We start from the raw sequence: 18,947 nt of genomic DNA on the forward strand, positions 1-18,947 counted from the left end.
TGGCCGGGCCAAGTATGGCTCGCCGACATTATGTCTCTCCTAGAAGGTCCTCCCTGGAAAATCCCAGTCAGGAGAGATCTTCTTTCGCAGGCCGGGGGGGTCAGTACTGCACCCGCGCCCGGAACTGTGGAAACGGTGGGCTTGGCCCCTGAGGGGGCCCAGTTCATAAGACACGGGTCTATCTACTGAGGTGATAGAGACCATGTTGCACTCCAGAGCACCACCCACAAGGAGACTTTACGCACTCAAATGGAGAGTTTTTGTCGCCTGGTGTACGCACCAGGCTTTGGACCCTGTTAACTGCCCGTTCGGTTCAGTTCTTGAGTTCCTACAAGAAAAATTCTCCGCAGGGTTATCTCCGTCAACACTGAAAGTATATGTGTCGGCGATATCTGCTTATCATATTCCATTAGATAATGCATCATTGGGGAAACACCCTTGGGTCATGCGTTTCCTTCGTGGTACCTTGAGGCGCAGACCTGCGGCACGCTCGAGGGTGCCTACTTAGGCAGTGGCACCCTCTTGTCTGGAGTTTGCACCAGGAATGGTAAAAGCATTTCTCTTCCCGAGGGAAGGATATGCTCCCAAGGTCCCGACTAATGTGCCGGGACCAGTAATGCTGCAGGCTTTCTGTCCACCTCCGTTCACTAGTCAAGACCAAGAGAAGCTAAATCTGCTATGTCCGGTCAGGGCCCTAGATGCATATGTCCACAGGGCTGCCCTGTGGCGAAACTCAGAACAGTTGTTTGTGTGTTTTTGGGTCCCCGAGCAAGGGAAAACCAGCTTCAAAGCAGATGCTTAGCAAGTGGATAGTCGAGGCTATTTCGCTCGCTTATGAGTCGGCCGGACATCCTTCACCAATGAGGGTCCGCGCCCACTCCACTAGGAGTATGGCTGCCTCTATGGCTCTTATTTCGGGAGTTTCATTGTCAGAGGTATGTGATGCGGCTGGGTGGTCCTCTCCGCATACATTTGTGAGGTTTTACAATCTAGATGTAGCCTCTACACCGGGGTCCCGGGTGTTTCTGGGTTGATTCACACATACAGACATTTGGGACTCTGGCGGCGTGGGTATTGAGGTCCCCTAGCGTTTCGACGCAGCTCGAAGTTCCCTCGAGATAGGGAACGTCTCAGGTTACGTATGTAACCATGGTTCCCTGAGAGGGAACGAGACGCTGCGTCGAGATGCCATACTCCCGGCATGCCTGTGATCGATTTGTTCGACTTTTCCAGAAGCTAGTGACTGTTTGGTCCGGGCATGCTTTATAGCTTCCTGGTCGATGACATCACCCGCCCGTGACGTATCGTCCCGCTATTGGACTGATTACACAAGTGCTTCATGACATGGCACGCAGAGGCGTCCCCTAGCGTTTCGACGCAGCGTCTCGTTCCCTCTCAGGGAACCATGGTTACATACGTAACCTGAGACGCTTTCCTCTGTGAAATGTGCAGCACAGAAAGCAAGATTTAAATTTTAACCATTGATCCCTAACTCCCCTGTCCCCAGGAAGGCTGAACAAAGTGTACCTGCAATCGGGATGAAAATAACAGTGTTTCGTCATCATTACATGACCAGCGCTCCAGCCTACCATTCCACAGCAATAAAAAATGGCATCGCCCCCCCTTATTCAATATTCTCAGAGGAGGGGTTTATGTAAATATTAGAGCTGCTGATGTCAGCTACCCTGGAGGAAAAGGCTGTAGTTTAGAGAATGGATACCCAACCCGAGCCCGACGGTACCCGACGGGCCGGGCCGGGTTCGGACAGATATTTAGAAATGACGTTCGGGTTCGGGTCAGGCTCGGTCACGTCGAGGCGATAAGGCATTGAACCTTTGAATTTTAAAACGGCTTATTATAGCCAATGGGTCTATTTAACTTGATGCAATGGTTTGTTTTTGTGATTAAAAAAAAGTAAAATATTACCCGAACATCTGTCTTCCTGTGTGCGGAAATTAGTTTATGTCGCTGTGACAACAACGGGCAACACGTGCGTACATATTGCCTGCGGCATCCTTGTCATTCCAGCCAGCAGCAGTAGCAACGAGCGCAACTTCAGCGCTGCTGGCAGGACCATCGAGAAGAAGAGGACAGCCTTGAAGCCATCCACAGTTGATGCAATTCTTTTTTCTGCATAAAACCTCAATTAGCTTAAACTTTGATGGATGGATTGTGTAAATAGATCCCATGTTGCAGTTTAGGAACCATATAGTTTGAGAAAAATGGTAAGAGTGACTTTCATTCCAATAAGCATTTCAATTGTGTTACGTTAAGGTTTTGTTCTGTTAGCTTGGGCCTTTTTTTAGTAGACCTTTGTTCATTTAATTTCAGTTGGCTATTTGATTGGGCTCTGTGTAACGTTTGATGCCCCATGCGCGTGCTGATGCGCTCGTCTGTAAACATTTCAGAATGCCTTCCTACAGTTGCTTAAGAAAAGCGGGCTTTCCACACAAACAAACGTAGCTATACACGTGTCATTAGTATATGTGGGAAAAAAATAGATTTTTGGGCTCGGGTCGGGTTCGGTTACTGCTCTGTCGGACGTGGGCCGGGCTCGGACAGAAAAATGCAGCCCAATCCGTACTCTACTGTAGTTCCCATTTGCTGTAGTCCTTAGAAATTGATTTCTTTAAGAGCAAATATCTCCCTTTACTTTATACTTTAAACTTTAAACGTTGTAACTTTGCAGATGTTGTTCACCCTCAAACAGCAACATAACACACTAGCTAAAGGTAGAAAAGTGAAATCATGTTTTGCCACCCCTTTAAGAATTATTGATTTAAATGCCCCACACTAAATTCATTGTCTTCCTTGAAGATGAATACCCCTTGTTTAGTTTAGTTTAGTTTAGTTTAGTTTAGTTTAGTTTAGTTTAGTTTAGTTTAGTTTAGTTTAGTTTAGTTTAGTTTAGTTTAGTTTATTTATTTCTGAAATATATGTAACAATACGACAAAATAACTTGCACTGAAATGAAGGATATTATATTTATACTGCATTATTCAACTATGCTTATGAACATGAGATGCAATAATAATCTGCAATAAATAAATCAGGAAAAAAATCTTAAATCATGCCAATGATATGATCTATATGAAAAAGATTAGAAGAAGTATATATATATATATATATATATATATATATATATATATATATATAATATATATATATATATATATATATATATATATATATATATATATATATATATATATATATATATATATATATATACATTGCTTTAACTAATCAAAATAAGTTAAGCCAAGTTTAATGTAATTAAAGTTAATTGTACTTACAAATTCAAGGCAGCAACTTTTTTTTACAGTGTGCTTCATATCTTCATTATTTCAACGGTAAGTTTCTGAACACAGAATAGGCGATGTTGACATATAAATGTGGGTGGTCTCATGTAAATTTTTTGAGATTCTGACGTTTTTTAGAATGTTATTTTTGCACCTTAGTTTCAAACAGATCTTAAAAGAGCAAGGTGGATTCCTCATGCGTGACCCCTTTAACATAAAGTGGGCAAATGATCCTCTACAATCATCTATGACCGTTTTCAGCTTAAGCTGTGGGAGTGTTTGACTGATGGTGGGATGTATGAAGGTCTGAAGCAATCCACCCCCTATTGTGTCACAGCTCTCAAAGAGCCAATTTGGGCCCGATGAAAAAGCAGCCTTTCTCAGCTCTCATCTTTTCAACAGTTGCTTTAGCAGTGTGAGCTCCATGCACCCTCTGACGAGCCAGACGCGCGATTTATGTCACAGCTCCAATCGCGGATTATTTATATGTTTTGCTTGTTTTTGATGGTGTGCAGTTTTTTTTCTAATTATAATGTGTTAACTTAGAGCCTATGCAATCTGAGAAGTACACAACATTGCTTGCCAGTCATCGCAGCCTTCCTCGGATGCCGCTGATTTACATAGCCACCTACCTGTCAGCACGCCGACTGGCAGGAAATTAACTGATAATTATTCGGGGGGGGGGGGGGGGGCTGCAGTAGAGGGAATAGGGAACTGTAAATATGCGATAATTGATCTGATTGCCTGGGCTCTACCCGTCCTTGCCTAAATTCATTAAAATCAATAACAGTCATTTCAGCTGTGCTCTCAAACTATCCCCTGATACATCTCAGTCACCATACAGCAACTTTCAAGACACATAACAGCTTCAAAAAAATCACGAGTGGGGGTGTATTTTAGTTGTAGAATAAAAAGTCAAAGTGTCTTGAGCTTGTGTTCACCACAGACCTTATTTCAGCTATTTAAACAAACCCATTGACTTCAGGACAAGGGAACAGGAAGTGCAGAAATGCTAACTGAAAACCGTTTTATATGCGACAAGTAAATTTAGGGATCACAACATTATAATACACAGTACAAAACAATTTTTTTCTAATTTGCAAAAGTTTATAATTAACAGTGTTAATAACTCTTTCCCTGCCAAATGTGGAATTTGTTCAGGTTTCCATATTTTCATTGTTATACGCTAGGTGGCACTATGACACATCTTCTGAAAGAGCACTGACTATCCTAATCAAAGCATATGCAAAGAAGTTGCAGAAACAAGGGATAGCATATGCTTACATAAAATAACGCTGTCACCAACATTAAAATAGCATATAAATCAAAACTGTCTAATGTTGCTGAATGAAATGTGGACCCAGGACATGCTACAGACCTGCAAGCATTCGGTGTGTTGATGAACTCGATTTATTATTTCTGTGTTTTGATCATCATCTGAATGACAAAAACATGATTTTCTCAGCTTTTTGGTCTATGAAACTTACCCATTTTCAAGAGTTGATATAAAAAGAATGCATTAGAATGCATATTTGTTATTTTTGTTTAAAGGTGTCATGAACTGGCTTTTTTTCTTTTTTATACTGTTGTCTGAGGTCAACTAATGATGTTTGTGTGGTTTTTACATTCAAAACATCATAACTAATAAGTAATAGGCTATTTTCTACATTGGTTTTGAGGCTGTCTTCTGAACACTGGGGTTTAATGGGCATGTCGCACTGGAGACTTGGAAGCACGTGACTTACACAGCCTCCAGAAGCTTGCGTTCTGCGAGTAAGCGACGCCTCGTGGTTCCATCCCAAAGAAGCATGAAATCGCTCTCACGGACATTTTCCTGGACCATTCCCACCTGGTGGAATGACCTGCCGATCTCAATTCGTGCTGCCGAGTCTGTAGCCATTTTTAAAAAAACATCTTAAGACACATCTCTTCCAATTGCACCTGACCAATAAAGAATAGCACTTAACTATACATTAATTTTTGTCTGTTTGTCCCAAAAAAAAAAAAAAAAACCTTACAGGTTGTTGGCCTTGTTTGTTTCGTTGCTTCTATTGCTCTCCCCTTTCTTTGTAAGTCGCTTTGGATAAAAGCGTATGCTAAATGATTAAATGTAAATGTAAATGTTAATGGTTGACAACTAAATAAATGTGTGTCCACAACATTGAATCTGGCCCTATTTTTAAAAAGTTTGGACACCCTTACTTATATATATATACTTCTTCTAATCTTTTTCATATAGATCATATCATTGGCATGAATTAAGATTTTTTTCCTGATTTATTTATTGCAGATTATTATTGCATCTCATGTGCATAAGCATAGTTGAATAATGCAGTATAAATATAATATCCTTCATTTCAGTGCAAGTTATTTTGTCGTATTGTTACATATATTTCAGAAATAAATTAAAATAAATTTAAACTAAACTAAACTAAACTAAACTAAACTAAACTAAACTAAACTAAACTAAACTAAACTAAACTAAACTAAACTAAACTAAACAAGGGGTATTCATCTTCAAGGAAGACAATGAATTTAGTGTGGGGCATTTGAATCAATAATTCTTAAAGGGGTGGCAAAACATGATTTCACTTTTCTACCTTTAGCTAGTGTGTTATGTTGCTGTTTGAGGGTGAACAACATCTGCAAAGTTACAATGTTTAAAGTTTACACCCTTACTTATATATATATATATATATATATATATATATATATATATATATATATATATATATATATATATATATATATATATATATATATATATATATATATATATATATATATATATACATATATGTATATGTATATATATATATATGTATATGTATATATATATATATATATATATGTATATGTATATATATATATATATATATATATATATATATATATATATATATATATATATATATATATATATATATATATATAATTTTTGTCAAATATTTAGGAAACAAAGTTTGTGATGTGATGAAACTATGTGGATGAATTCATGAGCAGGTCATTACTTCCATCTTGCTAAATGGCCAATCACATGCAACATATATGCATCTGGCATAACATCCATTTGATCCCATTATAATGCTTTATTTATCTGCCATATATTTTACTTATTTTTTTATTTTATTTGTTTTAGTTCAGCTGTATTTTTTCATGTGGAAGAAAAACAATGGTCAGCAAAATCTTTTATCATCTCCATGGAAACAAGCTGTGCAGCAAACCAGGTAACGCTGTCTGTGTAACTAAACCATAGCTGAATTCAAGGACTTTTGAAAGGAATATTCACTCCTGGTAAAACATTTCCAGTTGTGTTTCTCTACTGTACAGAAAAGGCACAGCATTATCAAAATTATCAGCTATGACTTTTTAACTCAGCTGCAGTCTTCATACGGGATGCATTTCCATTGATTTTGATGCCAATTTCACCTCTAACAGTTATTTAGTCCTATAAGCTCTCTAAAAGCTGTTCTGGTGTGTATAAACAGAAGACAGAGTTGATTAGGTTAACTGGAATAGCAATGAGTCACCGCTAGTTTCTTTGCCCAGCGGATTCTGAGTTTAAGCAGATTCTCATGAGTGAAACTGCTGTACAAACACTGACTCTAGGGGTGAATTAATTATATATCATTGCTGTCACCTGTTTAAATAAAAACAGACGCTCAGCTTGGGCTAATAAATGTTTGGGCCAGAGCTTAACAGCAGAACTCTGGGCTTCACAGGCTTATTGTGCGAGCTTATTGAGAAAATTATAGTGGTCGGGCAGTAAATACATAAAGCACTCAAGCCAAACCAAGTTTGTGCTTGGTTAACCTGAATTGCTAGATTGGGACTGAATTGCATTTCAGTGACTGATTTACTCAGACTAATTCTGTTTTCCCAGCCACCAGATAATTGTAGAACAGATATTTTTGGGCTTTTGCCTCTTTATTAGGTAGATACAGTAGAGAGTGACTGGGATTTTTTGGCAGTGAGACAGTTTGAGGAGGAGTAGGCGGACCATTCATAGAAAGGATTTGTTCAATAAGGAAATCCCACCTTTCAGTTAAAATAAGCAGATGCCTCATCGAACTGGGAGTCAAGATCTAGCTAGATTCAGCAGTTAGCCCCAGCTCGACAGTTTAACTAGTGTGTGAAAAGCATCTTGATGCCAAAAACATAGAGCTCCATTGTGATATTCTAATCAAAATAGTTTTCAACCAGTCAGCACTGTGCAAAGCTAGTATGCTAAAGTATTAGCATGCAAACAGAAGGCTAACTGAAAGCAAAAAGTTTAGGGAAATTTCACCATCTGTAGCTCTATTGATAAATGCAATCTAAAAGGCATTAATGAATATGTTTTCATACACCGTAAAGTCATTTTTAAGATATGAACATTAGCACATAATCAATCAGGATTTTTTTTTTACTGTTAGCCTGGCTGAAAAATGACAAAAAATAAAACAAATAACCTGATCAAAGGTTGAAATATTAAATTGATCGTGACAGCAAAGACAATTATAATAAAATATTTAGATTTCAAATAAATGCTGTTCTTTTGAACTTTCTATTCATCAAGGATCACGAAAAAATGTATCATGGGGTGGATTTCTAAGACGTATGTTTTCAACTAAATATCCAAATAAAATTAATTACTCAATTAACTATATACACTATATTACTGATCTGCCCAAATTGTCGCTATATGATAAATTGAAATGAGCTGATGACATCAGTTTTCTCCAGAGCGACTATACAGCCGAATCAAATTTTGTTGCAACATTTTCCTGTCTAACACTGTGAAATCATCATTGTAAAAGCGCTATTTATATAAAAAAAAGTTTTCATGACTTGACTTAATCACAATTACCACAAAAATATTACGCAGCCCAGCTGTTTTTTCAACATTGAACATACACTCCCCTAAATGATTATTAGGAACACCATATTAATACTATGTTTGACCCCCTTTCGCCTTCAGAAATGCCTTAATTCTACGTGGCATTGATTCAACCAGGTGCTGAAAGCATTTTTTAGAAATGTTGGCCCATATTGATAGGATAGCATCGTGCAGTTGATGGAGATTTGTGGGATGCACATCCAGGGCACCAAGCTCCCGTTCCACCACATCCCACAGATGCTCTATTGGGTTGAGATCTGTTGACTGTGGGGGCCATTTTAGTACAGTGAACTCACTGTCATGTTCAAGAAACCAATTTGAAAGGAAGTAGGAAGTAGCCATCAGAGGATGGGTACATGGTGGTCATAAAGGGATGGACATGGTCAGAAACAATGCTCAGGTAGACCATGGCATTTAAACAATGCTCAATTGGCACTAAGAAATCGAGACTCATCAGACCAGGCAACATTTTTCCAGTCTTCAACTCTCCAATTTTGGTGAGCTTGTGCAAATTGTAGCCTCTTTTTCCTAGTTGTAGTGGAGGTGAGTGGTACCCAGTGGGGTCTTCTGCCGTTTGCTGCATACCTCGGTTGTAAGAAGTGGTTATATCAGTCAAAGTTGCTCTTCTATCAGCTTGAATCAGTCGGCCCATTCTCCTCTGACCTCTAGCATCAACAAGGCATTTTCTCCCACAGGACTGCCACATACTGGATGTTTTTCCCTTTTCACACCATTCTTTGTAAACCCTAGAAATGGTTGTGCATGAAAATCCCAGTAAAGCCGTCTTCCCACCGCAATTTCCCCAGGAACTAGTAACTTTGGGGTGGTACTCAGTGTGTTTAGACTGCAGGAACCAGGGTCAAAATGAAGTTTCGGGTAAATATTTTCCCCTCCAAACAGCCCTGGTCACAAGGTAGTACTTTTTCTAAGTTTAGGAACTTTCGAGGGTGGGACTTGGGTGCTGAACATGCTGATTGGTTGAACATTTTATTACAACCGGCATTTTTTAAAGCCTTTTAAGTGAGGTTCGATCTGTGTTACGTAAATATCAGTCTTGCTCTTTCAGTCTGATGGAGCGTGTTTGTCTCAGTCATCTCACAGTCAATGTCCTTAAAGGGTTTCCTCACCGCTTTTTCATATTAAACTATGTCATTCCCTTAACTAAAACGAGTTGATACATACCTCTCTCGTCTCAGTGCGTGCACTTAATCTCTCTGACGCACGGTGACGATCTGATAGCATTTAGCTTAGCCCACTAAGCCCAGTTCATTCACTATGGAACCAAACAGAGATCAAGTTAGAAGTACCAAACAACTCCACGTTTCCCCTATTTAAATACAGTTACACGAGTAGTTGAACGATCAAGTATGGTGACAAAATAAAACGTGGCACGTTTCTAATCGGATTAAAAAGGAGAACTATAATGTATGGCGGAATAGCACTTCTGAGAGTACTTCGGCTCGGCGCAGTAAAAAGTCCCGGCCGAAACATCTTTCCTCACACCTCCCCCCCCCACACTCTATCATTTCTGTCAATAGAGAGATGTGAGGGAAGATGTTTCGGCCGGGACTTTTTACTGCGCCGAGCCGAAGTACTCTCAGAAGTGCTATTCCGCCCAGGCAGTTTTTACTTCAACTGTGCCTGACAGAATAATTTATTTTTTTCTGAGATGATTATTACACTTTACAACAAATAAATAGCTTATAATACTGTATAATACTTATAATACTGTATTAGTCCTGGTGGCCGTTGAGAGTTGCTATGGCTACAGTTAACACATTCCAGCTGGTGGAGAGGACAGCGTTGACATTTTTGATGCGGCAGACAAACTGCATGTGACAAAATGATTGCGATTGAAAGTTAGCATATGTAAACACCAGACCGGTTTAGATAACGTCTCATGTAAACAGTCCACTAAATCTTTCAATCGGGATGATTTTAATCGGAATGACAAAAAAGTGTGCATGTAAACGTGGCTAGTGTCGTGCAAAAATGATTACTGTCCGTTACAGCTGTTACAGTGTTATCCAGGTCTCTCTTGCCTCCCCTGATCCCATTGAGTTTTAATGGATCCTGTTATGTGTGTGGTGGGGTTAATGGGGGGGGTAACTGAGAATGAATGGGGAGAAGTCAGGTGAGACGAGGCAATGTCTTTATCTCACTATGATTGGATATGATTGGTTTGTGCGATAAATCCTGCCGCCTCTTGTTTTCATCCGTGTCTGAATGAACAAAATGATGGCAGTAATGGGAAGACTAATTAAAAAGTGAATAAACAACTCAACCACTTAGATATGTCACTTTATATCACATCAAAACCTGAAATGGCCTGAAAACATGATGACTGTGTGGGTTTTTTAGGCCGCATTTACACTGATTGCACTGGTCACAATTCTGATTGGGTGACTACATCTGACCCATATCCGACATGTGCATTTACATTACACACTGGCGAAACAGCCCAAGACATTCTGACCTGGAAAATAAAATAAAATGGCACAATATTCAATGGATGCAATGAATGGAGACTAAACTATTACTCAGTGTTTTGGTAAAGGTCAGCAAAACATTGCTCTCGTCTTGCATCACACCATTAGTGTCATGTGATTGTAGTTGGTGTCCACCTGAGTTGACGTCATTCGCCCCTGTCCCTTTTTCAATGACGTATGATTTGCATTTACTGGGGAATATTCGATTTGATCCTTTACATGGCAGACACAAATGCACGTATCTGAATCATGTCATATTTATTACCACATATGAGTGAGGCCTGAATACAGAATTCATGCATTTTTTCCCCTGCTTACACGTTCACGTAATATCCGATCTGTTCCACATGAGAGGGGAAAAAACTTTTTTTCTAGAGCTGTATCCAGTTTTAGAGCTGAAAACTTCCTTGTTAGTCAAACAAAAGCTTTTATTGACGCCAGGCCCAGAAAACGATCGTGTCCTCATATTTAACGAAACACCGCTTCTACAGCGCGTCTAATTCAGTAGTTCTGCCCACCGACTCATGGAGCTGCTCAGATCGCGCTAGCCAGCAGCAATAAACATACCGAAGAAGATAGCAAGATATTGTGGAAGAACACAGTCGCTGCATAAGCTTCCTTCAGATCCTAATATTAGAAATGTGCGATACTTAATTTATTTTTAATAAAGTTTCAGCTCACGTGGGGAAGACATTTACACGTTCGCTTTATTTCACTGCGGAATCAAGCCTCAGGTCAAGCTGGATTTGCAGACATATTGAGTTGGGCTCTGGACTTTCTGCCATCTTCCCTGCAAGACGCGTCAGCTTTCAGCAGTGACGGTGCGACTCCTGTGACCTGTCCCTGAACCCCCATGCGCGCGCTCACTCGCAAAGCAGACAGCCACGCCTCTACTACCGCGGCAGGTGATTTTTTTTCTTTACGCCTTTTTTAAATTCGAATATTAATTTTCACCTTCGAAATTCGTTTTTTTTTTTTTTACTATTCGAATATATATTCGAATTTAGAATATTCCTTAACAGCCCTAATTAAAATACAATGCTGTGCCTTCTATATTGGATCCGACATGAATGGTTGTAACGCACTTATGTGACTAAAACGTCTTTTTTATATGTAATAATAGTCCCGCAGCTATGTGTTTTCCAGACAGGCTACCAAAACATAAGCCAGTGAATCTCAAATAGTGAAATAATATTCCTTTCTTGATCTGGGCACGCACACGTATGTGTATGTGTGTGTGTGTGACATATGAGGACACAAATGTGTATAATGTATGACATAGGTATTACAAGGAGAGGGTGAAATATGAGAACATTGGCCATGTCCCCACTTTTCAAAATGCTTATAAATCATACAGGATGAGTTTTTTTTTAAGAAAGTAAAAATGCAGAATGTTTCCTGTGATGGGTAGGTTTAGGGGCAGGGGCAGTGTAAGGGGATAGAAAATAAGGTTTGTACAGTATAAAAAACATTACGCCTATGGAGTGTCCCCAAATGTCACAAAAACACTGGCAGTGTCAGAAGATTTGTTGCACAATCCTGCAGTTCGACTTCTCCTACGAAGACCGGCAAATATCTCGGTTTTTCAAGACAAACTATGACCGTAACGAGAGCCAGAGATTTCTTCGAATCGAGAGCCAGATATTTTTTCTTAGCCACCATTTCAGTCCCGCATGTAATGCAGCTCACTGTCACCGAACACGTCATTCATTGAGGATATAAAACTCGGACAAGTTTTCTTGTGTGCGTCTGTTTTTAGCGTGCCTCTATCGTACAGTCTGACATTAATGACAACTGCGATCTTACAGTGTGACATGTATTACATCGGGGATCATGTTCGTACAGTCTGACTATCAACATTCGCAATGGATTTTGAAAAATCACAGTGTGCAGGACCCTAAACGTGTCAAGAACACATGCATCAAACACCGTGCTCTGTCACTAACGTTCTGCTTCACTCTTCTTATCTTTCATGAATGACACGGTTCTCAACTTTTCACTTTCAGTTGTCCTTCTTGTGTGTAACCTTGTTTAACACAACAAGGCCAAGCCAACCCCTGGTCCCAGTGTGGCCCCAGTCAGCACTCCTCAAGTAAACACTTTAATGGGTTTGTGGCCACAGAGCCTTGAATGGTTTGCATGTTTTCCCTGCTTTGTTCAGCAAGACGTCTGAGTTCCCTACAGACGGCCCTTCTCTCATAAAGTTATTTCTCCCCAGCATTCGTAGAGACAGCTCTTTAGAGGAGCAGCACCTGCATGTCGCTGCGCTCTGTTGCACTTTTAGCAGCAAGCTCAATCACTCAGCCAGCCTGTTAACATACACTCCCCATTGCCTCTCAAGTGTTGTTGAAGAAAAAACATGGGTGTGCACTACAGATTTCACTCCCTTGCTCTCTTCCAGAGCAGACAGCTATCTTTAAGTGCTCGATTTGTTTTCTTTCCACGAAATCCCTTTCTTCAATCTCAGAGAATGAGCAGAGACCAATGGAAAAAGTCAAGCGTGCATCTTGTATTGTGATAACAGCCGAACATCAACAAAAAGCTTTCCACTTCCATTTAAATTCTGAAATTACTCTCTCTGTCCACAGTTAAAGCAACAGCTGTCAGGCCAATGAATTTCAATGCGGTCAAATAAAAGCCACCAGACTTTGTACAGCAATGTTGTTACATAAACATATCTTACCAGGCATGTCGCAGTGTTTGCATGAAACACACGGGCTATAAAAAGAGCATACAGCATCTGCTACAACTGCTTTTTTTTACTTTCATTAGGAGGCTATCAAGTAAAGAGTGACTGTTTGACTCGACGCGAGGCATATTGATCTAAACATCCGGAAGACAACTGGGACACAGACTGGGAATCCGTCAGCACCATGGCAACACTGTGACATGCCACAAGACAATGTTAGTAAATCAGCTGTTTGTGGGCTGAAGTTGATTGAATTAGACTTTCTATCTTGTAATATTTCATTTTAATCATTATTTGCAGAGGAAACTTCCATGTCAAATATCTCTGCTAAATGGGAAGTTATATATCAGCAGTAAGATGTATATTTCAGAATGAGAAGCCTTGCTAGCTAATGAATATAGTTGGGACCATATTCACAACAAAGTACAGCCTCAAGAGCCTTATCATTTAATAAAATGGTTTAATTTCAACATAGTAAAATATCATTATTTTGCTATGAACAATCTTTTAGTGCCATCCTTTTGATACAGCCCCTGACATGTGACAGTGTTGCAATACAACAAAAATAATCTGTTAATAATAAGAGATCGTGATCAACTAGCTCTTTCACATCACAGCTAGTTGATCACGATCTCTTATTATTAACAGATTATGATCAACTAGCTGTTTCACATCACAGCTGTTACTATATCATGACTTGGACTTTGCTTTGACCAATCAGCATCCAGGACCAGAACTATCCATTTTATAATATACTGACCAATCAGCATCCAAAACCTGGACTATCCGTTTACAATATTAAATACTTACCAATCAGCATCCAGGACTGGCACTATCCGTTTTATGCAATGTTGTATTAACCAAATAAGTATTCAGGGCCAGAACTATCTGCTTTATAATATGTAATATTGACCAAACAGCATCAAGGTCCAGAAATATCCATTTTATAATAATCCGTATTGACCAATCAGCAGAACCTTTTGTTTCTATATGTTGTATTGATCGATCAGTTTCCAGGACCTGAACTATATGTTTTATAATGTGTTGTTTTGACCAATCAGCACCCAGGACCAGAACTATCCATGTTATAAAAGAGTTCAGCACACTTGCTACAGTAAACGGGTTATTTTTAAGGTGATAATCGCTAGTTCTCATATTTTCCTGCACATTTGTATTATTTGCATGAAATAACAGCATGAGTGAGGTGGCAAGAGAGCGGGAGATAGAGTTGAATGTGTGTGTATGTGTGTGTGTATGTGTGCGAGAGAGAGAGTGTGTGTGCTTTCTGTGTGTTAGTCAGCCACTTAGCCTGTGGTAATTACTATCTCAGCATGTTAAATGATCACTATAGACGCATGCAAGTGCTACTGCAGCCCACCGGACACGCCAAAAATGGGCTTCTCTAACTACTTCCCCTGTTCTCAGTAGGAGTCGAATCAAGCAGGCGAAGATATTTACTGATGAATAGCCATAGGACCTCACAGCTGCTTCTCTGGGGTAAAGAAGATGCATCTGCTACTATTGGATTTTCACAGTGGAGAGTGTTTTCCAGAACGAGCTAAACTGAGCTTTAAGTGACAATGATTCGACCTGTTGTGCATGAGCTCTGATGGTAAGGAACAGATTTACTTACGCAGATTGTTTCCTGTTGCTCTGGCCTGCATGTTCTCATAGTGTTGTCCATGCACTGCCATACTCTCCTCCCTCTCCACATGTTCTCCTGGAGCTGTCTGGCGCATCACCTGGGCCAGGGCTCTATGGAGACAGGCTTCGTTTAATCATATTACAAAAAAAACCTGTTTATTAATATAGAGTGATTCAATACACATTCTCCTCATTAGAAATTCTTTAAATTTTAAACAAATCTTGACAAAGAGGTATTACATAATACTAGACCAAAATGATAGTGTGGTACTAGCCTGGATGCCAGCTGAACTCAGCCCCGCCCGCAAAATTTGAGCTTGGGCAGTTCGGTCTGGACTTGATCCATAGAGGAGTAATTATGAACTGTATTATGAGGAGTTACAGAAACTGTTCAAACCAATTAAAATGTCAGAATGGGCTTTAGACGATGACGGACCGATAATGAACAGTAACATAATCATCCACATCATCAAAAGGTGCTTGGTTGAATTTGTTCAAATCCTAAATGGAGGTCTTGTTCGTATATGCATTCACCTTCACTGTTTCTCTCTGAAATGATGATCATGTTGGTAAGTGCTCTGTGTATCCTCTTTTTTTTTACAACACTGGCAAAGATTGTTTATTCCAGTGTGCCTGCAGACAGGGTTGCCAAGTTTTTACAACAAAACCTGCCAATTACTAGCCCAAAACAATAGCGTTGCTCCGTTGCTCTGGTTGTAGGTCTATCCAATTGATGTCTTTCCTGGTTCGGTTAAAACACGCCCAAATAATCAAAGCCCAATGGAGCAGCTTCAGACTCATATTCTGACTAGAATTGAGTATGACCACGTCAGGCTAGTGTGGTACATTAAATACATCATCAAATAAACAGTTTTCTTTCCTGTGTTGACACATTTTCTTTTGAAACTGCAAAACAGTTTATTTTATTTATTTATTTTTTTATTTATTTTTTTTATAGCCAATAATTTCCAGGGATTGATTTACTAACTGCTTGTGCCAGCGCAAACTCTCTTTTGGTGTAAAAAAATAAATAAAAATAAAACACTATTAGGATTTACTAAAGAAATGCAGTGAAAAATTAGTGCTGAAAAGGCGTGTTGATGCAAAATCTATGGGAGGAAAGTATTTAAATGAATCCCACAAGGTGATTTACAAAGGTTTGCGCTCGTCAATTTACTGGTGTTTGCGCCATTATTTACCGCCCAACAAAAGCACACCTTAAACCAGACTGTAACTGGTAGATTGCGTTGGTCATTATGAAAATGATCCGGCTGCATCTGATTTCTTTCATTTGCACCCTTTCAATAGATCACGCTCAGGATTTCCACTCCCAACTGCTTTTATGGTATTGCGCTCTTGCACTAATTATTCCTAGTTTAGTAAATCTGGCCTAGATTCCATGAACCTGATTTGCTACTTCCTGACAGGTTGCAGTGGGAGGGGCAGTCTCATTCTAGAGAGCATGATTGGATACAAATTTAGATACGCCCCTTTGTCCATGATGAGTCATGAATATTTTAAGTCCATGTTCCCAGTCTGTTTTAGTCTATTAAGTCTATTTTAAGTCCTGAGTATTTTAAGTCTATGTTCCCAGAAAATAAATATTTAAATTGTGCATATCTGCTAAAAGACCGCTCAGCATTTAGGAGTATAATTTACTAGACATAACTGACATGATCTAAAAGCTACAAAACTCCCATTTGGTTTTCATGGGGTCTTTAAACAACCTTATGTAAAACTGATAGATTTAATACAAATCACACTTTGAAATGGTAAAAAAAAAAAAAAAAAACTTTTTGTGGGGCTACATTAAAACATAATGAAATTCATTCAAATGGTGCAAGTTAGAATGGTAAAATATACAAAAAGCACTCAATTAAAATGGTGTAAATGGCTGGTTGTGGGTGGTGGATGGGAGGCCCATGTGTGTTTTCATTGGGCTGACGCCTAAATAGAGTGAAAGATAGAATGAAAGGTCAATATACAAATAGAATGTCCTTGAAATATTAACATCATTAGACACAGATCAGTGTCCATTATCCTACTAATGTCACGGACACCTCTCTACTAATGTTTAGATGAATAAGAGTAAGTGAGTGTTCGTTTGTTTGGAGTAGGCGCTTTTCCAGACAAAATCTGTGCCTCACCATGGAGATAATTAGAGACTTACAGAGATGTTGATGAATGTTTGCTAATCAACAGATGAATTAGACCTGAATACAAGTTAGTATTTTGTTTGCTTTCAGTCCTGATTATGCACACTTTATTCTGTCTTCAGACCAGGGAAAATGTCTTCCATTTCCTTTTTAGTCAAAATAAAGAAAATCTTTTTTTCTTCACTTGAATGAAATTTACTTTGTACATTCCACCACTTAAATAGGTATCTTGAACCTCAAATAAATGATTGTCTGTGAAAGTAAAGGGGCATATTTTACACTTCATGTCAGTGTTGTAGACTGCTTGAAGGATTGACAAAAACAATAAGATTTACTTCATTTTTCTTTGGCAAATTTTTTGTATGCATGTTTTTAAAGTTACATTTCATATATCGAATGAAGTAAATTCTACTTAGCTAAATTAAGTAAAATTAACAAAGAAAATAAGTAATTTTAACTCGGCTGAAAGGTCATTTCTACAAAGTTTCCTTTGCAATAGATTTTACTCAAAAAAATATAACATTGAATTAAAACACTTTTAACGTGTATGCTTTACCTATAAATATTACTCTAGATATTGTGTAGATACCTAAACACAGAGACCTCTGGTACACAATACACAGTGGTGTAACATTTAATGGATTGTTTTTGATGATTGTCATTTTGAGTAGAAAATTAACTCCAAATTTCACAAAATGGCAAGTTACTAAACCTAACAACAAAAGCAATGATAAAACCGTGTAAATAGAGCTGGAACAGTGAATAATCATTAATTATTTAAACCTCAGTGCATGATGGGAACACCAGTATCAGAAAAGTTGAGTAGCTTCACGTAATTTCATAATGTTGATATTAATGCTTTAATTTCTACACGCTTAAATTGAGTACTAATATAGAATTCACTTCCTTTTTTTATTTGATTCTTGCCCTGAACTACCTTTTTAATGTATTTTCATTTTTCAATAGTATTTACTTCACCAGTAGAAGTTGAAGAAAAACTAGAACCAGGTCGCGGTGATAGAGAGTTGTGTCAGTGTAACCCTTAAAAGCCTGACATCCCAGAGGAAAACTATCATGATTAGACATACGTATTATATTTCATTATTGACATCAACTTATTATTTTACAGTTTGTTGATCTAATTAAATTAATTCAAATAGCATTGCTCTGATCATTTAGGAAGAGTTTGATAAGTATTTAAGTTCATAATGAAACCTAAGGTACTAAAGATGTTATTGTAGTGCTATACCCTTTGTACCTTGTTTAGAACAAATGTTGGACATTTTGATTGCAGATTTTGGTCTCTCGTAAAAACCTCACAACGGTTTGTGATCGTGTCAGATCTCTTCTGAAACTCTTCAGAAGCAGAAACAAGCGTAAACACCATTTTCTCTTTGTTTAATCGCATTATTGTCTACAAGAAACAGTTCTGATAACTCATTTGTATTTTTCTTTCCATTGGAATAAACTACTCAGCTCCACAACAACCCAAGCAATTTACAACTTTTTCAAAATGACAAGTAATAGATACATACAGTCAGAGTGTAAAGCTGTATATTGTATGCATATAAACCATTTGAATTTGAAGCCCCATTTGATTTTCTTTCTTTCCTATGGGATAAGTGCTCTCATCCACAACAGTTTACAAAAAAATACAAATGATAAATAAAAATAATGCTAATGAATATTGATATGCAGTCAGAGTGTACCCCATATTCATGTAAAATCCTCCTTTGATTTCCTTTCTTTCCTAAACTGCGCAGCTCCACAACAACCACGCAGACAAAA

The 18,947-nt window shown here is 38.5% G+C and overlaps 1 protein-coding gene and 1 long non-coding RNA gene across 2 annotated transcripts in view; one reads left to right on the plus strand and one right to left on the minus strand.

Annotated features, from left to right (window-relative positions):
- Positions 1 to 18,947, plus strand: part of LOC137044478 (uncharacterized) — a 379,696-nt gene that overhangs the window by 280,733 nt on the left and 80,016 nt on the right. The window lies entirely within an intron of this gene.
- The window catches only part of shisa9b (shisa family member 9b), an 84,188-nt gene that overhangs the window by 64,317 nt on the left and 924 nt on the right, over positions 1 to 18,947 (minus strand). Inside the window, 1 exon segment of the mRNA XM_067420601.1 lies at positions 14,993 to 15,114. Within this exon segment, the coding sequence (XP_067276702.1) occupies positions 14,993 to 15,114 (122 nt within the window).

This window comes from Pseudorasbora parva, chromosome 2 (genome assembly GCF_024679245.1).
Source record: "Pseudorasbora parva isolate DD20220531a chromosome 2, ASM2467924v1, whole genome shotgun sequence".
In the NCBI taxonomy this organism is placed as follows: domain Eukaryota; kingdom Metazoa; phylum Chordata; class Actinopteri; order Cypriniformes; family Gobionidae; genus Pseudorasbora; species Pseudorasbora parva.